Below are 14,231 nucleotides of genomic sequence, written 5' to 3' on the forward strand. Positions count from 1 at the left end.
CTAAGTGGAACTCATGAGAATCATTTTTTATTCATTAGGAATGAGTTAGCTGCCTTCTGTCACTGAATAAATGCAACTAAAAACACAAGAAACTGTATTTAACGTGGATTTGTCATAGCATAGCTAGAGCTGAAATAATGAGTCGATTAATAGATCAGTTCACAGAAAATAATTGGCAATTATATGGATAATTTATAAATCATGTAAATGATTTTTCAAATTACTACAAAACATTCTGGTTTCTAAAATACGAAGTTTTGTTGATTTTCTTGGTTCATTTATGAGAGAAATTAGTTGTTTGGACTGATAAGTCAGATAAAAGCAACAATTTTTAGAGGCCTTTTTGAGTTCTGAAAAATTAAAATGAACATTTGTGGAAATTGTTATTGATTTAATTTTATTATTATCTTTATTGACAAATGTGGAATGGATTGGAAAAAAAACGATTAACTGCAGCTTCAGTCGTGACAGATGCCAAATCTGTTAATGAAGTAAGTATGATACAGTACTCATCTGGCTTATTGGATCAATGCATTCCATTTTCACAGGCTGAAATTGTTTGCACTCTCTTCTCTTTAAGGGGAAGTTTAAAAAAATCTGTTGAATGCTTGGTTCTGTTGTTCTGTTGAACTCACTTGCATTCATTAGAAAAACACAACTCTGTTTTCATCTTGAGAGGCACGGTGAAGCCTTTGACAGCTATGCAAACAAACAAAAAAAAGGGCAAGGCACAAATTGTTGTTTTGCATTGTCATTTCAGTGTTCAAGGAACCATCAGCAGCACTTTTATAAGAGTCTAGGAATGAAAACGCTGAATATTTGTTGAATGAATGCGCTGGAAACAGCGCTGTAGCATTTCGATTGTGTCAACAGGCTGCAGATGCTTTAATTAAAGTCTTTCCTACCATTGTGATGAAATACTTGGAATCACCTTTGTCCCTTGTTATTTTTCCTACATTGTGTTGTAGCTTTGTTCACAGCAGTGTGTGTCCTTGGCACGGTCGCAGCCCTCCCCTCCTGCAGTATAAGTTACCATGTTAATGGTGTTGTTTGCAGTTGCAGGGCTTGTACTGTGTGTGTGTAGATGTGCACGTATCTGGGCACAATATACACAATGAGGGAGCGTGTGAGCATGTGTCCTCCACAAATGTGGATCATCCCTCTTCGTTATTGATGGGTTCGTCCCGTACTTCTCTCACTGTGACCCAGTTCTGGTGTGCTGACACCCCCTGTTCATATCACGCCTACAGCAAAAACATGTTGTCAGAGCAGTGAGAAAGGGGAAAATGGTTAAAGAGACACAGAGATGGATTGTACGTCCCTGTGCTTTGTGACGACATGATCGCACATTTTTGCTTCTTCAGATCACAGTGGTCAGAGTGATATCTGACACGACACATGACTTATCTGTTTCTAACACCTGTGTGCTGCCAAAGGAAAGAGTTCAGTACTCTTTCTGTAGTTTTATTATTCAACTCTGCACTTGCCTCTGAAATACTTAATTTAACCAGCTTGTTTCCTCTCTGTCCTCTCTACAGAGCAGCTTCCTGGGTAGTGCCACATTTTCAGTAGGGGATCTGCTGAGGGCTAAAGATGAACGACTGACCTTGAGTCTCAGGTAAGTGCATGTTTCTGTCATAGTTATTGTGTCCACTCCAGGCTAAACAGAACTGAGACTTCTGAGTCCAAAGATTATGTGTCTACACAAGAAATGACAGATCATCTTAAACCTAAAACTGAGTTGGGAAAAGACACCATATCCACAGATGTTGCAGCAGCAGCTTCAGGAATGCTGCAGCAGCTGCCCCAGTTGTTTGTTTCAGGGATGTTGTGGGAACCCAGTACTCTGATCTGCTCTTTGTTTTTTGTGCTAAATAGGAATGGGAATAAGGGTATTTCTGAGAGGCTTTTAAATGAGTGGAATGAAAAGAAATACCTGTGTCTCTTTACAGAGATAGGCCAATGACAACTGTAGAAGCGGCTCGGTGGTTTGCGCTGTTGTCTCACACCAAGAAGCTTCTGAGTTGCCCTGTCAGGTCCTTTCTGTGTGGAGTTTGCATGTTCTCCACATGTTTCTGTAGGTTCCTGCCGGTGCTTTGATTTCCTCCCAGTTTACTCTTGTCTGTGGCCCTGGCAAGAAAACTGGAGTTGGTCCCTGGGTGCTGCACTGCTGCTGCCCACTGCTTCTAGTTTGTGGGATGTATCAAATGCAGAGGATCAATGTCATCATGTGGATCGATAAAGTACTTCTTTAATATAATTTGCAATGCACATGGAGCCAAAAACTGACCACCATAAAGCAATATGGAGTTTACTCTGCATGTGAGCATGCCGTATAAAGGTCAAGACCATGGATGTGCTCTGTATCTTTAGTGATTAAAGTCAAAGTAAGATAACTGCTCGATAAAATCAAGCAAACAACAGAGAAAAAAGGAGATTTTGAGCTTTGTATTCAGAAAGCAGATGCACATCATAGGGCACATACTTCCTCAAAGACAGCGACTATAAGGATATAAGGATCAGTAATGTTGCCATAGAGAAGATTGTTTGTTTGCCTTTTGGAGGACACATTTTCATGTCACAAACAACAGATAAGCTGTGGTCCTGAACATGATTAATGCTGCACCCTTCTTACGAAGTGCCGGACATGATTGCTAAGGACCACGATGCAGGTTTGTAAATATATGGCTGGCAGGGTTTGACAGGCATGAAATGCTATTTTCCTGGTAGGTTTATTAATTTTACACAAAGTGAGCTTAAATCTAATGTTGGTTTGAAGATTGACGGCTGAAACAGCACAAAAGTGCATTAATGTACATCTGCTTATAGTTACAATAGAGAAAAAGGAAACCTCTGGCCTGTCATGAAAACTGACTGTAATTCTTGTGTTTCTTTCAATGTGAAATGAGTCATTGTTTATAGTGAACAGCAATGTGTAGTCATTAATGCCGCTCAGATCAGGTCATCATTGACTGCACATGTACAACACAGTGCATTCATATGATCACCATAAAACAACTTCTCATTGATCTGTCTTCAGTCATCTATCTCCCATTGCTGATGCAAATTATTTTTTGCTATTTTTTTTGCTGCCACTGCCAAAAACACACCACCAACTACCGTATCTTAACCCACATGTCACAGAGTTTGCTGAAAGTTTTGCTGACTTTCAATTGTTTAACTTGTATACTTGCTGATTGACAGAGCCCAGTGAAATCATTGTTGGATGTGGTTACAGGTGCAGCGAAGCTAGTGTATGACCACACCCAAACACACCCATCATTTATGCTGAATCTGGTCAGAGCTGAAGCAGATTTAGGCTTTTGCTAATATTGAACAAGACCAAACATGTTAACATATATCACATACTTTGCTTTATTGTTGTGGAGTTGAAATAAGTCTTTAATGGCTGCCTTTATATACACTAGCTATTTTTTCATCTTCAGTGTTGAAGAATTTAATTCACAAGGACAGTTCAAGATGTGGATAAGAGGAGCTTCTCGAGTAGTTCATAAATGACCCATTCTACTTTTTGAGCCACAGCTTAAGTCTCGTGTCTTCAATAGATTGATTATTATCCTACTGGGATTTTCTAGTCTTTGCTGCGCCTGGTATGAAGTGTCGTCTGTTTGGACACCAAATGCTCACCTCAGATGAATATGTAATCATGATGAGGATGTGTATGACTCTGGCGAGCTTGAAGGTATCGAATATCTTGAAGCCCACAAAGAGGGTTTTGTGACAGGCAGACTCATCATAATTGGTGGTCTTGAGTGATAACGCGTGTTGCAAAGGCCACATGAAGAAAGGTAAAGAACAGAAGGGTTACCATGGGGACCAGGGACAAGATCCTATCTGCTGGTACACAGTAGGTTGTTATGTAAATGTTGTGTATGGTAGAACGTGTGTTTTTCAAGCATTCGCCTGAAGATAAGTCTGCTACTGTATAAGTGTATGCTGTTCTTACGTGCATTTTCCACCGGGCATGGTCTGGTCACGTCGCGTGCTCGCCTCTATTTTGTTCCATCCTCTGCACAGCTTCATACCCCACCGCAGCTTTTCATAGGCAAAGTGTTTTGTCTGCCTGTTTTTTCTTAACTGCTCCTTGATTTTTGTACTTTTAGCATTGGTAAATGTTGTTAAATGGTTTCTTATTTGTTTGTATTGTGTTTATTGTTGTTAGTGCCTACATTATGCTGCAGCCAACAGACAAAGTAAATACAGCTTGCTGTTTTAGTTATTCAAAAACATCAATCCTTCTAATTAGTTCTGCACATGGGTGTTTTATTTTTGAAAAGTGAACAGATTCTATTTTTGTCCTCTTTCTGACTTCCTGCTTGGCCAATCTGCTCTGTTCAGCTTGTCGTGATCTCAGTGTGGCTTTCATAAAAAATAGACTTGAGCCTAACTTTCGTGCCACTAAGCGCCGACCCAGTTCTCTGACACTGTCCACACGTACCACGGTGCAACCGGTGGGATATGAAGCTTTGACTTAAATGGCGGTGATCAGCTCCAGTGGCCGTGTTGGAGACGGAACGCAACGCAAACAGAACTGGTGGAAAATAGCCTTTTGTATTTCTTCCTCATGTCTGTGATTCAGTTTTACGGATCTGACTTTGTGCTGTTGATGTATTTAAATATGCATAATGCCTCAAGGCTTCTTATGCAAGTAGCGCTTGTGATTCAACGGTCAGGATGTTTTTTTCTACACCTGTAAACTGTTGAAATGAAACTGTCCTGTTTGTATTGTCAGGCTGAATTTCCTTTTTCCTTCACACTCATAGTTGTATCTGAAAATATGCCCCCTTTGGCAATCTTCTCTCTTTATTCCCTTCTTTTTCTACTCTCTTTTGTTATGCTTTTCATTTCCTGGAGGTGATCCCAGGTCACTGGGTATAATTGTGTCTTGCACGATTGACTATACGAGCTGCAGTAAGAATAGAGGTTGCAGCCCCCCCCCCCCCCCTCTGAGTTTGACACACACACACACACACACACACACACACACACACACACACACACACACACACACACACACACACACACACACACACACACACACACACACACACACACACACACACACACACACACACACACACACACACACACACACACACACACACAACTGCACTGTTGTGTTTCTCATTCATTTTGTTGTTTGGTGGAGTGTGTTTTATTTGTTCCTGAGGATAACATGAAGTCCTCTCTTGGTACTCACAGCACTGACACGATGCTTTTTAATAACTGAAAAAAAAAAACAGTTTTCTAGAATCAACAATTGCCTCAATATTAAGAGATTGCCGTTACTGTGCTATCTTTTTTTTAATATTTTTTCTTTTCTTGAGAATTACTGGTTAATCTTACCTCTAGGCCCCTGAAAAAGTTCAAAATTATTTTGGGGGGGGGGATTATTGAAAATCACGTTGTCGACGTAAACAGAGGGATTTTAAAGGGGGTAAAAAAAAAGTACAATAAAATTGCAATACAAATTGAAAGTTTTTCTTTTAAGGATGTTTATTGCAGAAATATTGCAAGAATTTTTGCAAAATTGCAAGGGCTGGTAAATATTGTAGAGATTTATTTAATTAGCTTTAATTTTATTTAAGTTTATTGTTGTGGTCACAATAAACAGTATATTTCTATGTACTGTAACATAGTGATCTACTTGACAACAAAAGCTTCAACTTCACCAAACCAGCTGAATAAGCTTCTTTTATGTGAACAATAACTAATTAATACGCGACTGGTTGGAGACCCTGGAGTTACTTGTACTGCACTAAACAATGAGAGGTACCACATTTAAAATCTTTCCTCCACAAACTCAAACAAAGTTCTTGTGACCTGAGGATCTGTTTCTGGTGTGGTGTTGGAGCTTGAATGGGCTACATAGACAGTCAGTGATGCATGCATAACACATATCGACAGACCACGGAAACTGTCTTGATTTGATATGCCGTTTGCTCGTTGGTTCATCCAGTGAGAAAACATTTCAAAGATGAGCAGCTTTTCATAAGTATGTATGATTCATTCTGGGCTGTTTGACCTGTGGAAGAGTCTGTGATTCACAGTTCAAATTAGCTCTGCTGGCCAAGCAGCCCAGATGCTGCGGCACTGACATGGGCAGAAATGCAATTCATTCTGCCCAATATGGAAACAAATGCTTCATTTTAATACAATGTTCTAATCCTCTGTCTGTCAGTTGTTGCAGAAAGTCTGTTAATTTGAGCAGTTTCGCTCAGCAGAACGGGAAGTGGGACTACTTTATCTCCATGAGGCAAGGATGGATTCCTTTCAGTGAATCTCAAAACCAATATGACTTTGACCAACTTCTCTTCAAGCTCTAGATTTACATTGGTGCTGAGCATATGTGGAGAGGAAATTGGTATTTGACCAGCTCTACTGTGTGTATGTGATTTTTGCTTTTACTTCGGCCCTTCAGTAAAGTTGACTCTGCTGCCAGGCTGTCCGCCTCAAAGCTCAGTCCTTATTCACATGAATTCTTTGCATTTCAGCTCCTCTTATGTTGCATGCTCACTTTCATGTGTGCCTGGTTTGGATGTTCGTCACGGATTGTTTTTGTTTTCCTGTAAGGCACGACAAATTGGATTTGGTGCATTTTTTTTTTTTGAAGGTGTAGGTGTGTGTGTGTGTGTGTGTGGGGGGGGTGTTCTGGGTTCTGGACACATAAACTCAGCTCATGTGTAGATCGGCCTCTTTTGTTGGTACCAGAAGCCATTTAAGTGATGATGAGAAAATCATACTTTCCTGCTGCTTTCACACAACTAAAAAACACAGAGGTATATCAGTTACTCACCAGCCTACACGCATGGCTACATAAAAAAAACACAAAAAAAAACACCAGAAACGAGCAGATTTCTAATTTTAAGAGAATTATTGATGATATGGTTGCAAAGCACACAAATTTAGCACAAGTTTGTCCGATGGTCACTGCAAAGTTTGCCTGAAAAAACAAACAAAAACTGTTGAATGTCTTGATTTAAAGCTGCAGTCTCAGTTTGTGTGTAGAGATAGGAATAAACATAATCAAGACTGGAATCTGAAAGGTGAATGGCCTTATTGTGTGAGATTTTGTCTCCTGATTGAGATGAAAACCGAACAGGGAATAGTGTAAATACTCAATACCAGAGGAATCTACAAGGAAATTAATAAGTTTTAGATAGCTGGAATGATTTTGGAATGCATATGTGTATGCATGTCTGCCTGGCCGCATGTGTGTGCATTTGTGTTTTGAAGATGTACTTTGCAGCATCTCCCGTGTTCTCTTGCCTGCAGTTATGCCTCTGAAAACCCAGATACATCAACAACAACAGTGTGTTTGTTGTAATTTCACTGTGACACAAGAGCTGCATTATGCCCAGTGTTTTATGACATAAATTGAATGTATGTAGAGGATACTGAACAATTGCTGGAGATTTTTTCTTGGGTAAGAACAAAATCTGTGCACACTCAAGAGCACACTTAAGCACAAATGACTGCTGACATGTTTGTGCAAAATAATTTGTTAAGTGTGTTTAATTTAATTCAACAGGTGTATAATAATATAGTATTTCATCTCCAATTATATTTCTTCATAATTCATAATTTTTATAATTATTTTCATTACTTTACAAACCATCATGGTTTAGAAGAAACACTACACTAACAATCTGAGGCCCGGTCAGCAGACTTGCTGTCCAAGTTTGACAGCAGTGATTTGCTTGTTAGTAAATTAAAATTAATTTAACTTTTACGGTGTGATACTTTATATAATACAATTAAAGAAACAAACAAAACAAAAACAAAAATCGAAGACGTTTTAGTGTATTTAAATTTTTTAAATGATTTTCTTGAAGTGTTTCTGGGATTGTACCCAGTGTTGAGACTGTCAGTGTTTGGGCTGTTTGCTCCTGAATGTCCAGGATCTGAGATCAGACGTGGGGCAGGTGAACTGGATCTGGGTGCAGGTATGTAGGACAGGTATGTAGGTGTTGCTGCAGGAGTGTACAGTCTGCGGGCTGCTGGTTAATTTTACATAATCGGTTTTGCGGCGTTCTCCTGACAGCGTTCACTGAATGAGAAATCCAATCACATGCATCTTATTTTGTTTTCAAAATTTTACATCCAGTACTTACGCTACGCTATTAAATATGACAACGCTTTTTCTCTTCACTTCCTGCAGCAGAACCCCTGCTTCAGAACAGCTGTAGTTGGTCTTCCTCTTGGGAGTCCGCTGCTCCACCGTCTTTCAGCATTATTTACGTTTCTCTCAACTTTTCTCTTCTCCCTCTCTTTCTGTCTCCATGTGCACACAGCCCTGCAGTCTCATGTCCTTTTATGGGCATTGGCAGGGTGTTTACTTATGCTAATTAAGAACAACTGGCACCTGCTTTCAACTTAGGAGGACCACGGGATTCATCAGTCTAAGAACACAGGTGTGAACAAATCGGGGTTTTAAGAACACGTCATGAATCTGATGTTCTTAGGACATTTCTTGAGAACAAATTTAAGAAAAATCTTAGATAAAAAGATATTGGTGAATGAGGCCCAAAGTTGATTGGAGTGGTAAGAAACAGTGAACTGAAAGAGGCTAAAACGGTGTGAAGGGCTGAGAAACTGCTGCTATCTGTGAGGTTGTCACTTTTCACATTCCATATAATTGTTCTACTCATGATGAATTAAAACATAATTACTGCAGCTTTTAGCTTAGTCCCGCATTACTCTTGATTAATGGAGCAGTCATTATATCGGAAGTCTCTGTTAACCCTGCTCCACACTAAATATGCTGCCCCAATATAGGGCTTTGAGCAGTGATCTCCATGCTGCCGTTTGCCCTGGTACCTGCACACCTCTCTGGTTGTGTGTTGTATGGACTTGGACTCCCTGCTGTTTTTCGTTGTGACAGTTACACAGAATGAAGGAGCTACTGTAAAAGCTAATCACTATCATAATTGGCTAAACAATACATACCTGAATATTTACTGAAGCTATATAACAAGTCATTTAATGATGAGCTGTTTAACTTTTAACTAAGCTTGTTCATAAAATTTCATTGTCATTGGATTTTGTCACATTTTTTTATTTCAAACTCAATTAGGAAACCCATTGACATACATTTGCAAGTTTTTATCTGCTAGCCCTGCAGACATTTTCGTACTAAATAACTTGAGAGGGATTGTACTTGTTTCTCCCTGCAGTATGGGGTTTGGCTCAGTCTGCAGGCACGCACATTCTAAATCTAGCATGGTTTAAATGGGAACCTAGGACGAGCAACACAACCAGTGTACTACAGGAGCAGCAAAGAAAACAGCACTGCAGAGTTCTCTCAATAATGCATGTTATGTATACACATGGAGAGAAGGATTATTATCTCCACAAAGAGACATGTGCCTCCTTCACCCCACCCCACCCCATCACTGAATAGTGTTGTCTATGCGCCTACACCATAAAAATAAGTGGATGCAGGTGTACTTAAAAATATACAGTATGAGCATGTGTATTCCAGATTAGTGACACACTCTCCAGTTTAAATATTGCTACTTCAGCTCTGTTTTGTCCCACGCACTCCTTCTGTTGGCTTCTCTGTAGATCCCATTTTGCACATCTTGTTATCTATGAAACTTCATGCACACATTTGGAGAGGCACTCTATGACCCAGTTCTACAGCACAGTTTGAGATTTGACTCTGATATTAATTTGTATGCTTGTGCTAGTGTGCGTGTGTGTCTACATGTACATGCGTGTGCATCCGAGATTTATCCATGGCAAAACTACATTATCACAGACCAGTGCTTCGGCTGCCTGGCTTCATGGCTTATTCATCCATTCCCTTTGAATAGAGCCTTTCTCTATTCTCCCACCAGTAACAGTTTAGCCTGCTATCATGATAATATCATTTTACCACCCCAGAGTATCCCCTTAGTATCGCCCCGTCCCAATTCTTACACTTATCCTCAGACAGCCAACTCTCCCTTACACACTATCCCCTGTGACTGATTCTATCTGAGCCTGACCTAAAAGCCTAAAGATCAACAATCTGATCCAGTTATACAGGAGAATGATTGTGGCTGTGACCATGTGTATGGTTGTGTGTACTTGTATTTATCTGACTGTGGGGACATTTATCTTTTCACACACACAGACTCTCCTCCTATTTGGAGACAAAAAGCTGGTCCCCACCAGATAAACCGTTATATTTTAGAGCTGCTTCCAGTCACGTAAAGATTCGACTAACGTTAGTGTTTGGGTTTGAGTTTATTCATGTGTGGTTAAATGATGCTGTTATAAGCACAACGTTTCTTTGGGAGTCCTTCATGCTCCAGGGAAATTTTTAATTACATCATATTACGTGATACAATGATTTGACATGTCATTGCCATAAAATGCACACAAAATGCTGATTTAGCTATGAAGAAATGTAAGTTTTTAGTATTAACTCATCTACTGTTGTTTTGTATAGGTCAGCAAGTGCCCCAAATATAAAGCAGTGGGGCTATTTTCACTACTCTGCGGTGATTCTTCTTCCCTCCCTTGTGACAGTCACACATATGTCATAATGTTCTTTGTGCAGCCGTGAGATGCTCAGTTTAAACCAGAGGAATATTCAGTCTGAAGAAAATGGTAATGAAAGGAGGAGGATAATTATTAACCGTATAAATGTCTTTATTTACAGCCTATTTGTTTTATCAGTGCAGTAGTGAATCGAAGAACATATGTACTGAGGCACTTGGGGGAGACAAAAGGACACTTAAGGCCGTGGCCTTTGAGTATACGGCTGGTGGGAAATGTTTTATCAGTGGTCTGCACATGGAGAGGGCTGTTGGAAGCAAGTTTTTGTGTGTTTTTTTGTGTGTGCATAAAATGCATCTAATGCAGGTGGAATGAGTTTCCTTACATCACATTACATAATCCAAACAGTTGTTTCCCTTACGTGTATATACAGAGTATTATTATTTACACACACACACACACACACCACATATGTAAAATGGAGGTGAGGGGGGGATACACTCAGTTGGGCTAAAATAAATGCACCTATGGCTTTCTCATTTTTCTCCCTTCAATACTAAAACTGCTTCTTTTCTGTGCAGTTCTTCTGCATAATCTGTGAGATCCCCCAGGCATTAGGGTTCATGGGCAGAATATGAAAATAACTATTTCGGCCAGTGCTGCTTCATGGCATCAAAATGGAACTGAGAGAAAAACTGTGAACATTTTTTTTTATTTTTTATTATTGACAAGATGCTTAATTATCTGCCATGGGTAATTCCAATTCCAATAAACTGAGCCTGAACATCAGGGCTAAGCCTCAATCATTGTATAGAGCGGTTAACATAACTTTCAAATTAAACAGGTAACAGAGCTGCGTTAAGATCTTTAAGTCCAAATCAATCATTCAAAGGTTCCTCCTGTGGGTCATCTCCTTACAACATAACACATATAGGTCATAGAGATGCGAAATGAAATGTGGTGTTAAAGGCCAAAGATGGAGAAGAGAGATTTAATATGGCCCAATGTGATGCTGAGGCATGCTAAGGACACAGCTCATGTCAAGCCCTTGTCTACGAAATCAGAGGATAATAATGAGGGCAAAACAGAAGAGGGGAAGCGAGTAAGTGTATAAAATCACGTTTGTTTGTTTTTTTTGTTTTTTTGTATGCCTTCCTCTATTTTTTGCCCTGAGATTAAATTGTGGTGTTCCATCATTCAAGCATCCTGCTGGGACAGTGAACAGAGCGCAATGCAATCTTTCCTTTTGCTCCATCTCCAATGTGTGCTCTAAGGAGAGGCCATGCATAATATCCCGTGTGCCTTGCTTTTTAATATAATCTTCAATGATGAAATTCAGTTTTCATTTGTAGGCATATAATAGCTTTAAATGATCAAATGTTTGTCTGTCTTGCAGGCTGCACTGTAATAGTATTGTGTTGTTTCTTTGTTTCCTAATTATCCTAATTTATTCATGCTGTAGAGTAACTAACGTGCATTTTGCAAACATTGTAAAAGATAGTAAGTACACATACACAAACACTTTCACATACTACTGTATGCACAAACACTTTCTTCAAGTGCGGTTGCATGATACACTCTTCAGATCCTTTCATGTTTTGAAAGTCTGTCCTCACACTGCTCTTGAATGTGACACTACAGTCTATCAATCTTATGTAAAGTAAAGTACGAGGATTGCAAGTATACACATAATAACAGTATGCTTATCGGACTGACAAGCAAATACAGTATGTGTAGTGTATTTTTTATTTTTGTCTTTTTGAAATGTGCATGCAGGATAAACCCGTAGTAGAAATCTTTATAAGCCAGCTTTCAACTATGACAAATATTTCACCAACCACAAAGTTTTTTTTTTTAAAGCTTTTAAGTTAGGTTATAAAAGTGAGAAATTACTTTTCTTGCCAAGTTAATACGTTTCAACCTTTTTTCTGCACTGCCCAAATTTGTGTTTAATTGTATCTAGTTTGAAATGTGTTGAACAATGTGTCGCCACCGAGAGGAGGTTAATTCTCATTGTGTTGCTGTATTTGTTTTGGTGTCTTGAGTCTCCTAACCTTGGGATATCTCCGGAGTTCCCAGCTCATCGCCAATTCAAGCATCTCAACAAACAAGAATTACTCACATCTATTGGACTTGTGTTTCTCCAGTCATGCATGCTGCATATCCTCGGTGACATGTATCTCCATTAGCATAACAAGAAGCTCATGTTGACTCATAATGTTGACACTGTTTGTAGTAAACTGTGAGCGAGGCGACGCTGTGGGGTTGTGCTGCACGGGTGCTTTTCTATTATTTAGTTCAGCTGCATTTTGCATAAATGGTCACTCAGGTCTGGACACTCAAGTGTGTGTGGGAGCAGAAGGAGATGGGATGTGAGCATGAATTTGTTGTTTCAGACATTGCTATGTGTTAACACATAGACACGCAGAGGTATAGAAATACAACACACAGACACACACTACAGGGGCTTATTGATGTGGCTAAATCCTCTTTTAATAGTCTTTATGGTTTAGTAATGTCTAAACTAAGATTGCCTTCATTTCAGGTGAAGGTCAAGTCTTTATCTTGTTTCTTTAGCGCAGTAATAGTAAACTGCACCATGGCACTGTATTTGATTTGTTTTTTTATTTGAGAGACAGTGGGTGAGAGTGAGAGACGACTGCTCAACAGTAAAGAAACAAAAAGATTTCTGCTTTAAATTTTGGCTTCTTTGCCCTTTTTGTGTACATAAAAGAGAGAAGCAGAGAGGTTCTGGTATTATTACTGTATATATAGCCCACTATTTGCATACATTTCACATTAGGTCATATATTTCTGGGAGACGTAAAACACTTTTCAGAACCAGATCCCTGTCTTTTTAACACCCTCAGAAGGAGCCTATGCAGAATGCTAACTACCTGACTTTCCAATACCAATGACCTGTGTCAATATATATAAAATGTAGCTTATAAATCCCTTTTATTTACTGGGAATGGGAAGTGAGCTCAGTGCCGACTGCCATAACCAGATTTGAAAGGCAAGTTTTGATAGCAGTTACGGCTGACCTTTCTTATCGTGTTTTTTCAAAGTGACTCGAAGCACCTTGGGGAGAGTTGGCCTGAGACTCACCTTGTTGTTATGATCTCAGTCTGCTCACTGCAAATATTTTTGTTTCAGTTTTTGACTGTAGATGTAGCTTTTATACCATCTTTACACATGACTTTTATGAGCTTTAAACTGAAAAATGATTTGTAAAATTAAATTTAAAAAAGGCATCAACTATATATATACATATTAGGTGGGTCAGTGACCTTTTGGCGGTCTAAAATAAAATACATTTGGCTGAAAGGGATTGTAGGTTACACTTAAGGCATTGAAAAGTGGTCTAGAGTAAAACATATGTCAACATTTGATTGGTTTAGATCACCAATAGATGTGTTATTTGGACTTTTGGATCCTAATGTCATTGATGTTCCACTAACTTTCCGCCACATGCCGTCAGTTGAGTAAAATTTGTCCATATCCAAGATTATGCATTAGCATGCTAATTTTAACATTCAACCCAGAACATAGCTGCTCAGTCTAAGTACATGGCAGACAAAGAACAGCTTATACTGCTACACAAAGAGGCTAACGGTCTATGTGCCAAAAATGTTCACTGTACAGAAGATCATCTTTTTTATGATAAAGGTAATAACAGGGCCTTTCATCCTGCACCAACACCAGAGAAAACTGTCCATTAT

At 39.2% G+C, this 14,231-nt stretch overlaps 1 protein-coding gene across 5 annotated transcripts in view; it reads left to right on the forward strand.

The window, feature by feature from the left end:
* Positions 1 to 14,231, forward strand: part of inpp4b (inositol polyphosphate-4-phosphatase type II B) — a 138,484-nt gene that overhangs the window by 48,086 nt on the left and 76,167 nt on the right. For all 5 annotated transcript variants that reach the window (XM_069689283.1, XM_069689285.1, XM_069689284.1 and 2 more), the window contains one exon: positions 1,539 to 1,618. In XM_069689283.1, coding sequence (XP_069545384.1) covers positions 1,539 to 1,618 — 80 coding nt within the window. The remainder of the gene's footprint in view (positions 1 to 1,538; positions 1,619 to 14,231) is intronic.

The sequence above is a fragment of the Brachyistius frenatus genome, unplaced genomic scaffold (genome assembly GCF_029030835.1).
Source record: "Brachyistius frenatus isolate BFR_SWC_R1_liver_20210118 unplaced genomic scaffold, ASM2903083v1 Contig_7, whole genome shotgun sequence".
In the NCBI taxonomy this organism is placed as follows: domain Eukaryota; kingdom Metazoa; phylum Chordata; class Actinopteri; family Embiotocidae; genus Brachyistius; species Brachyistius frenatus.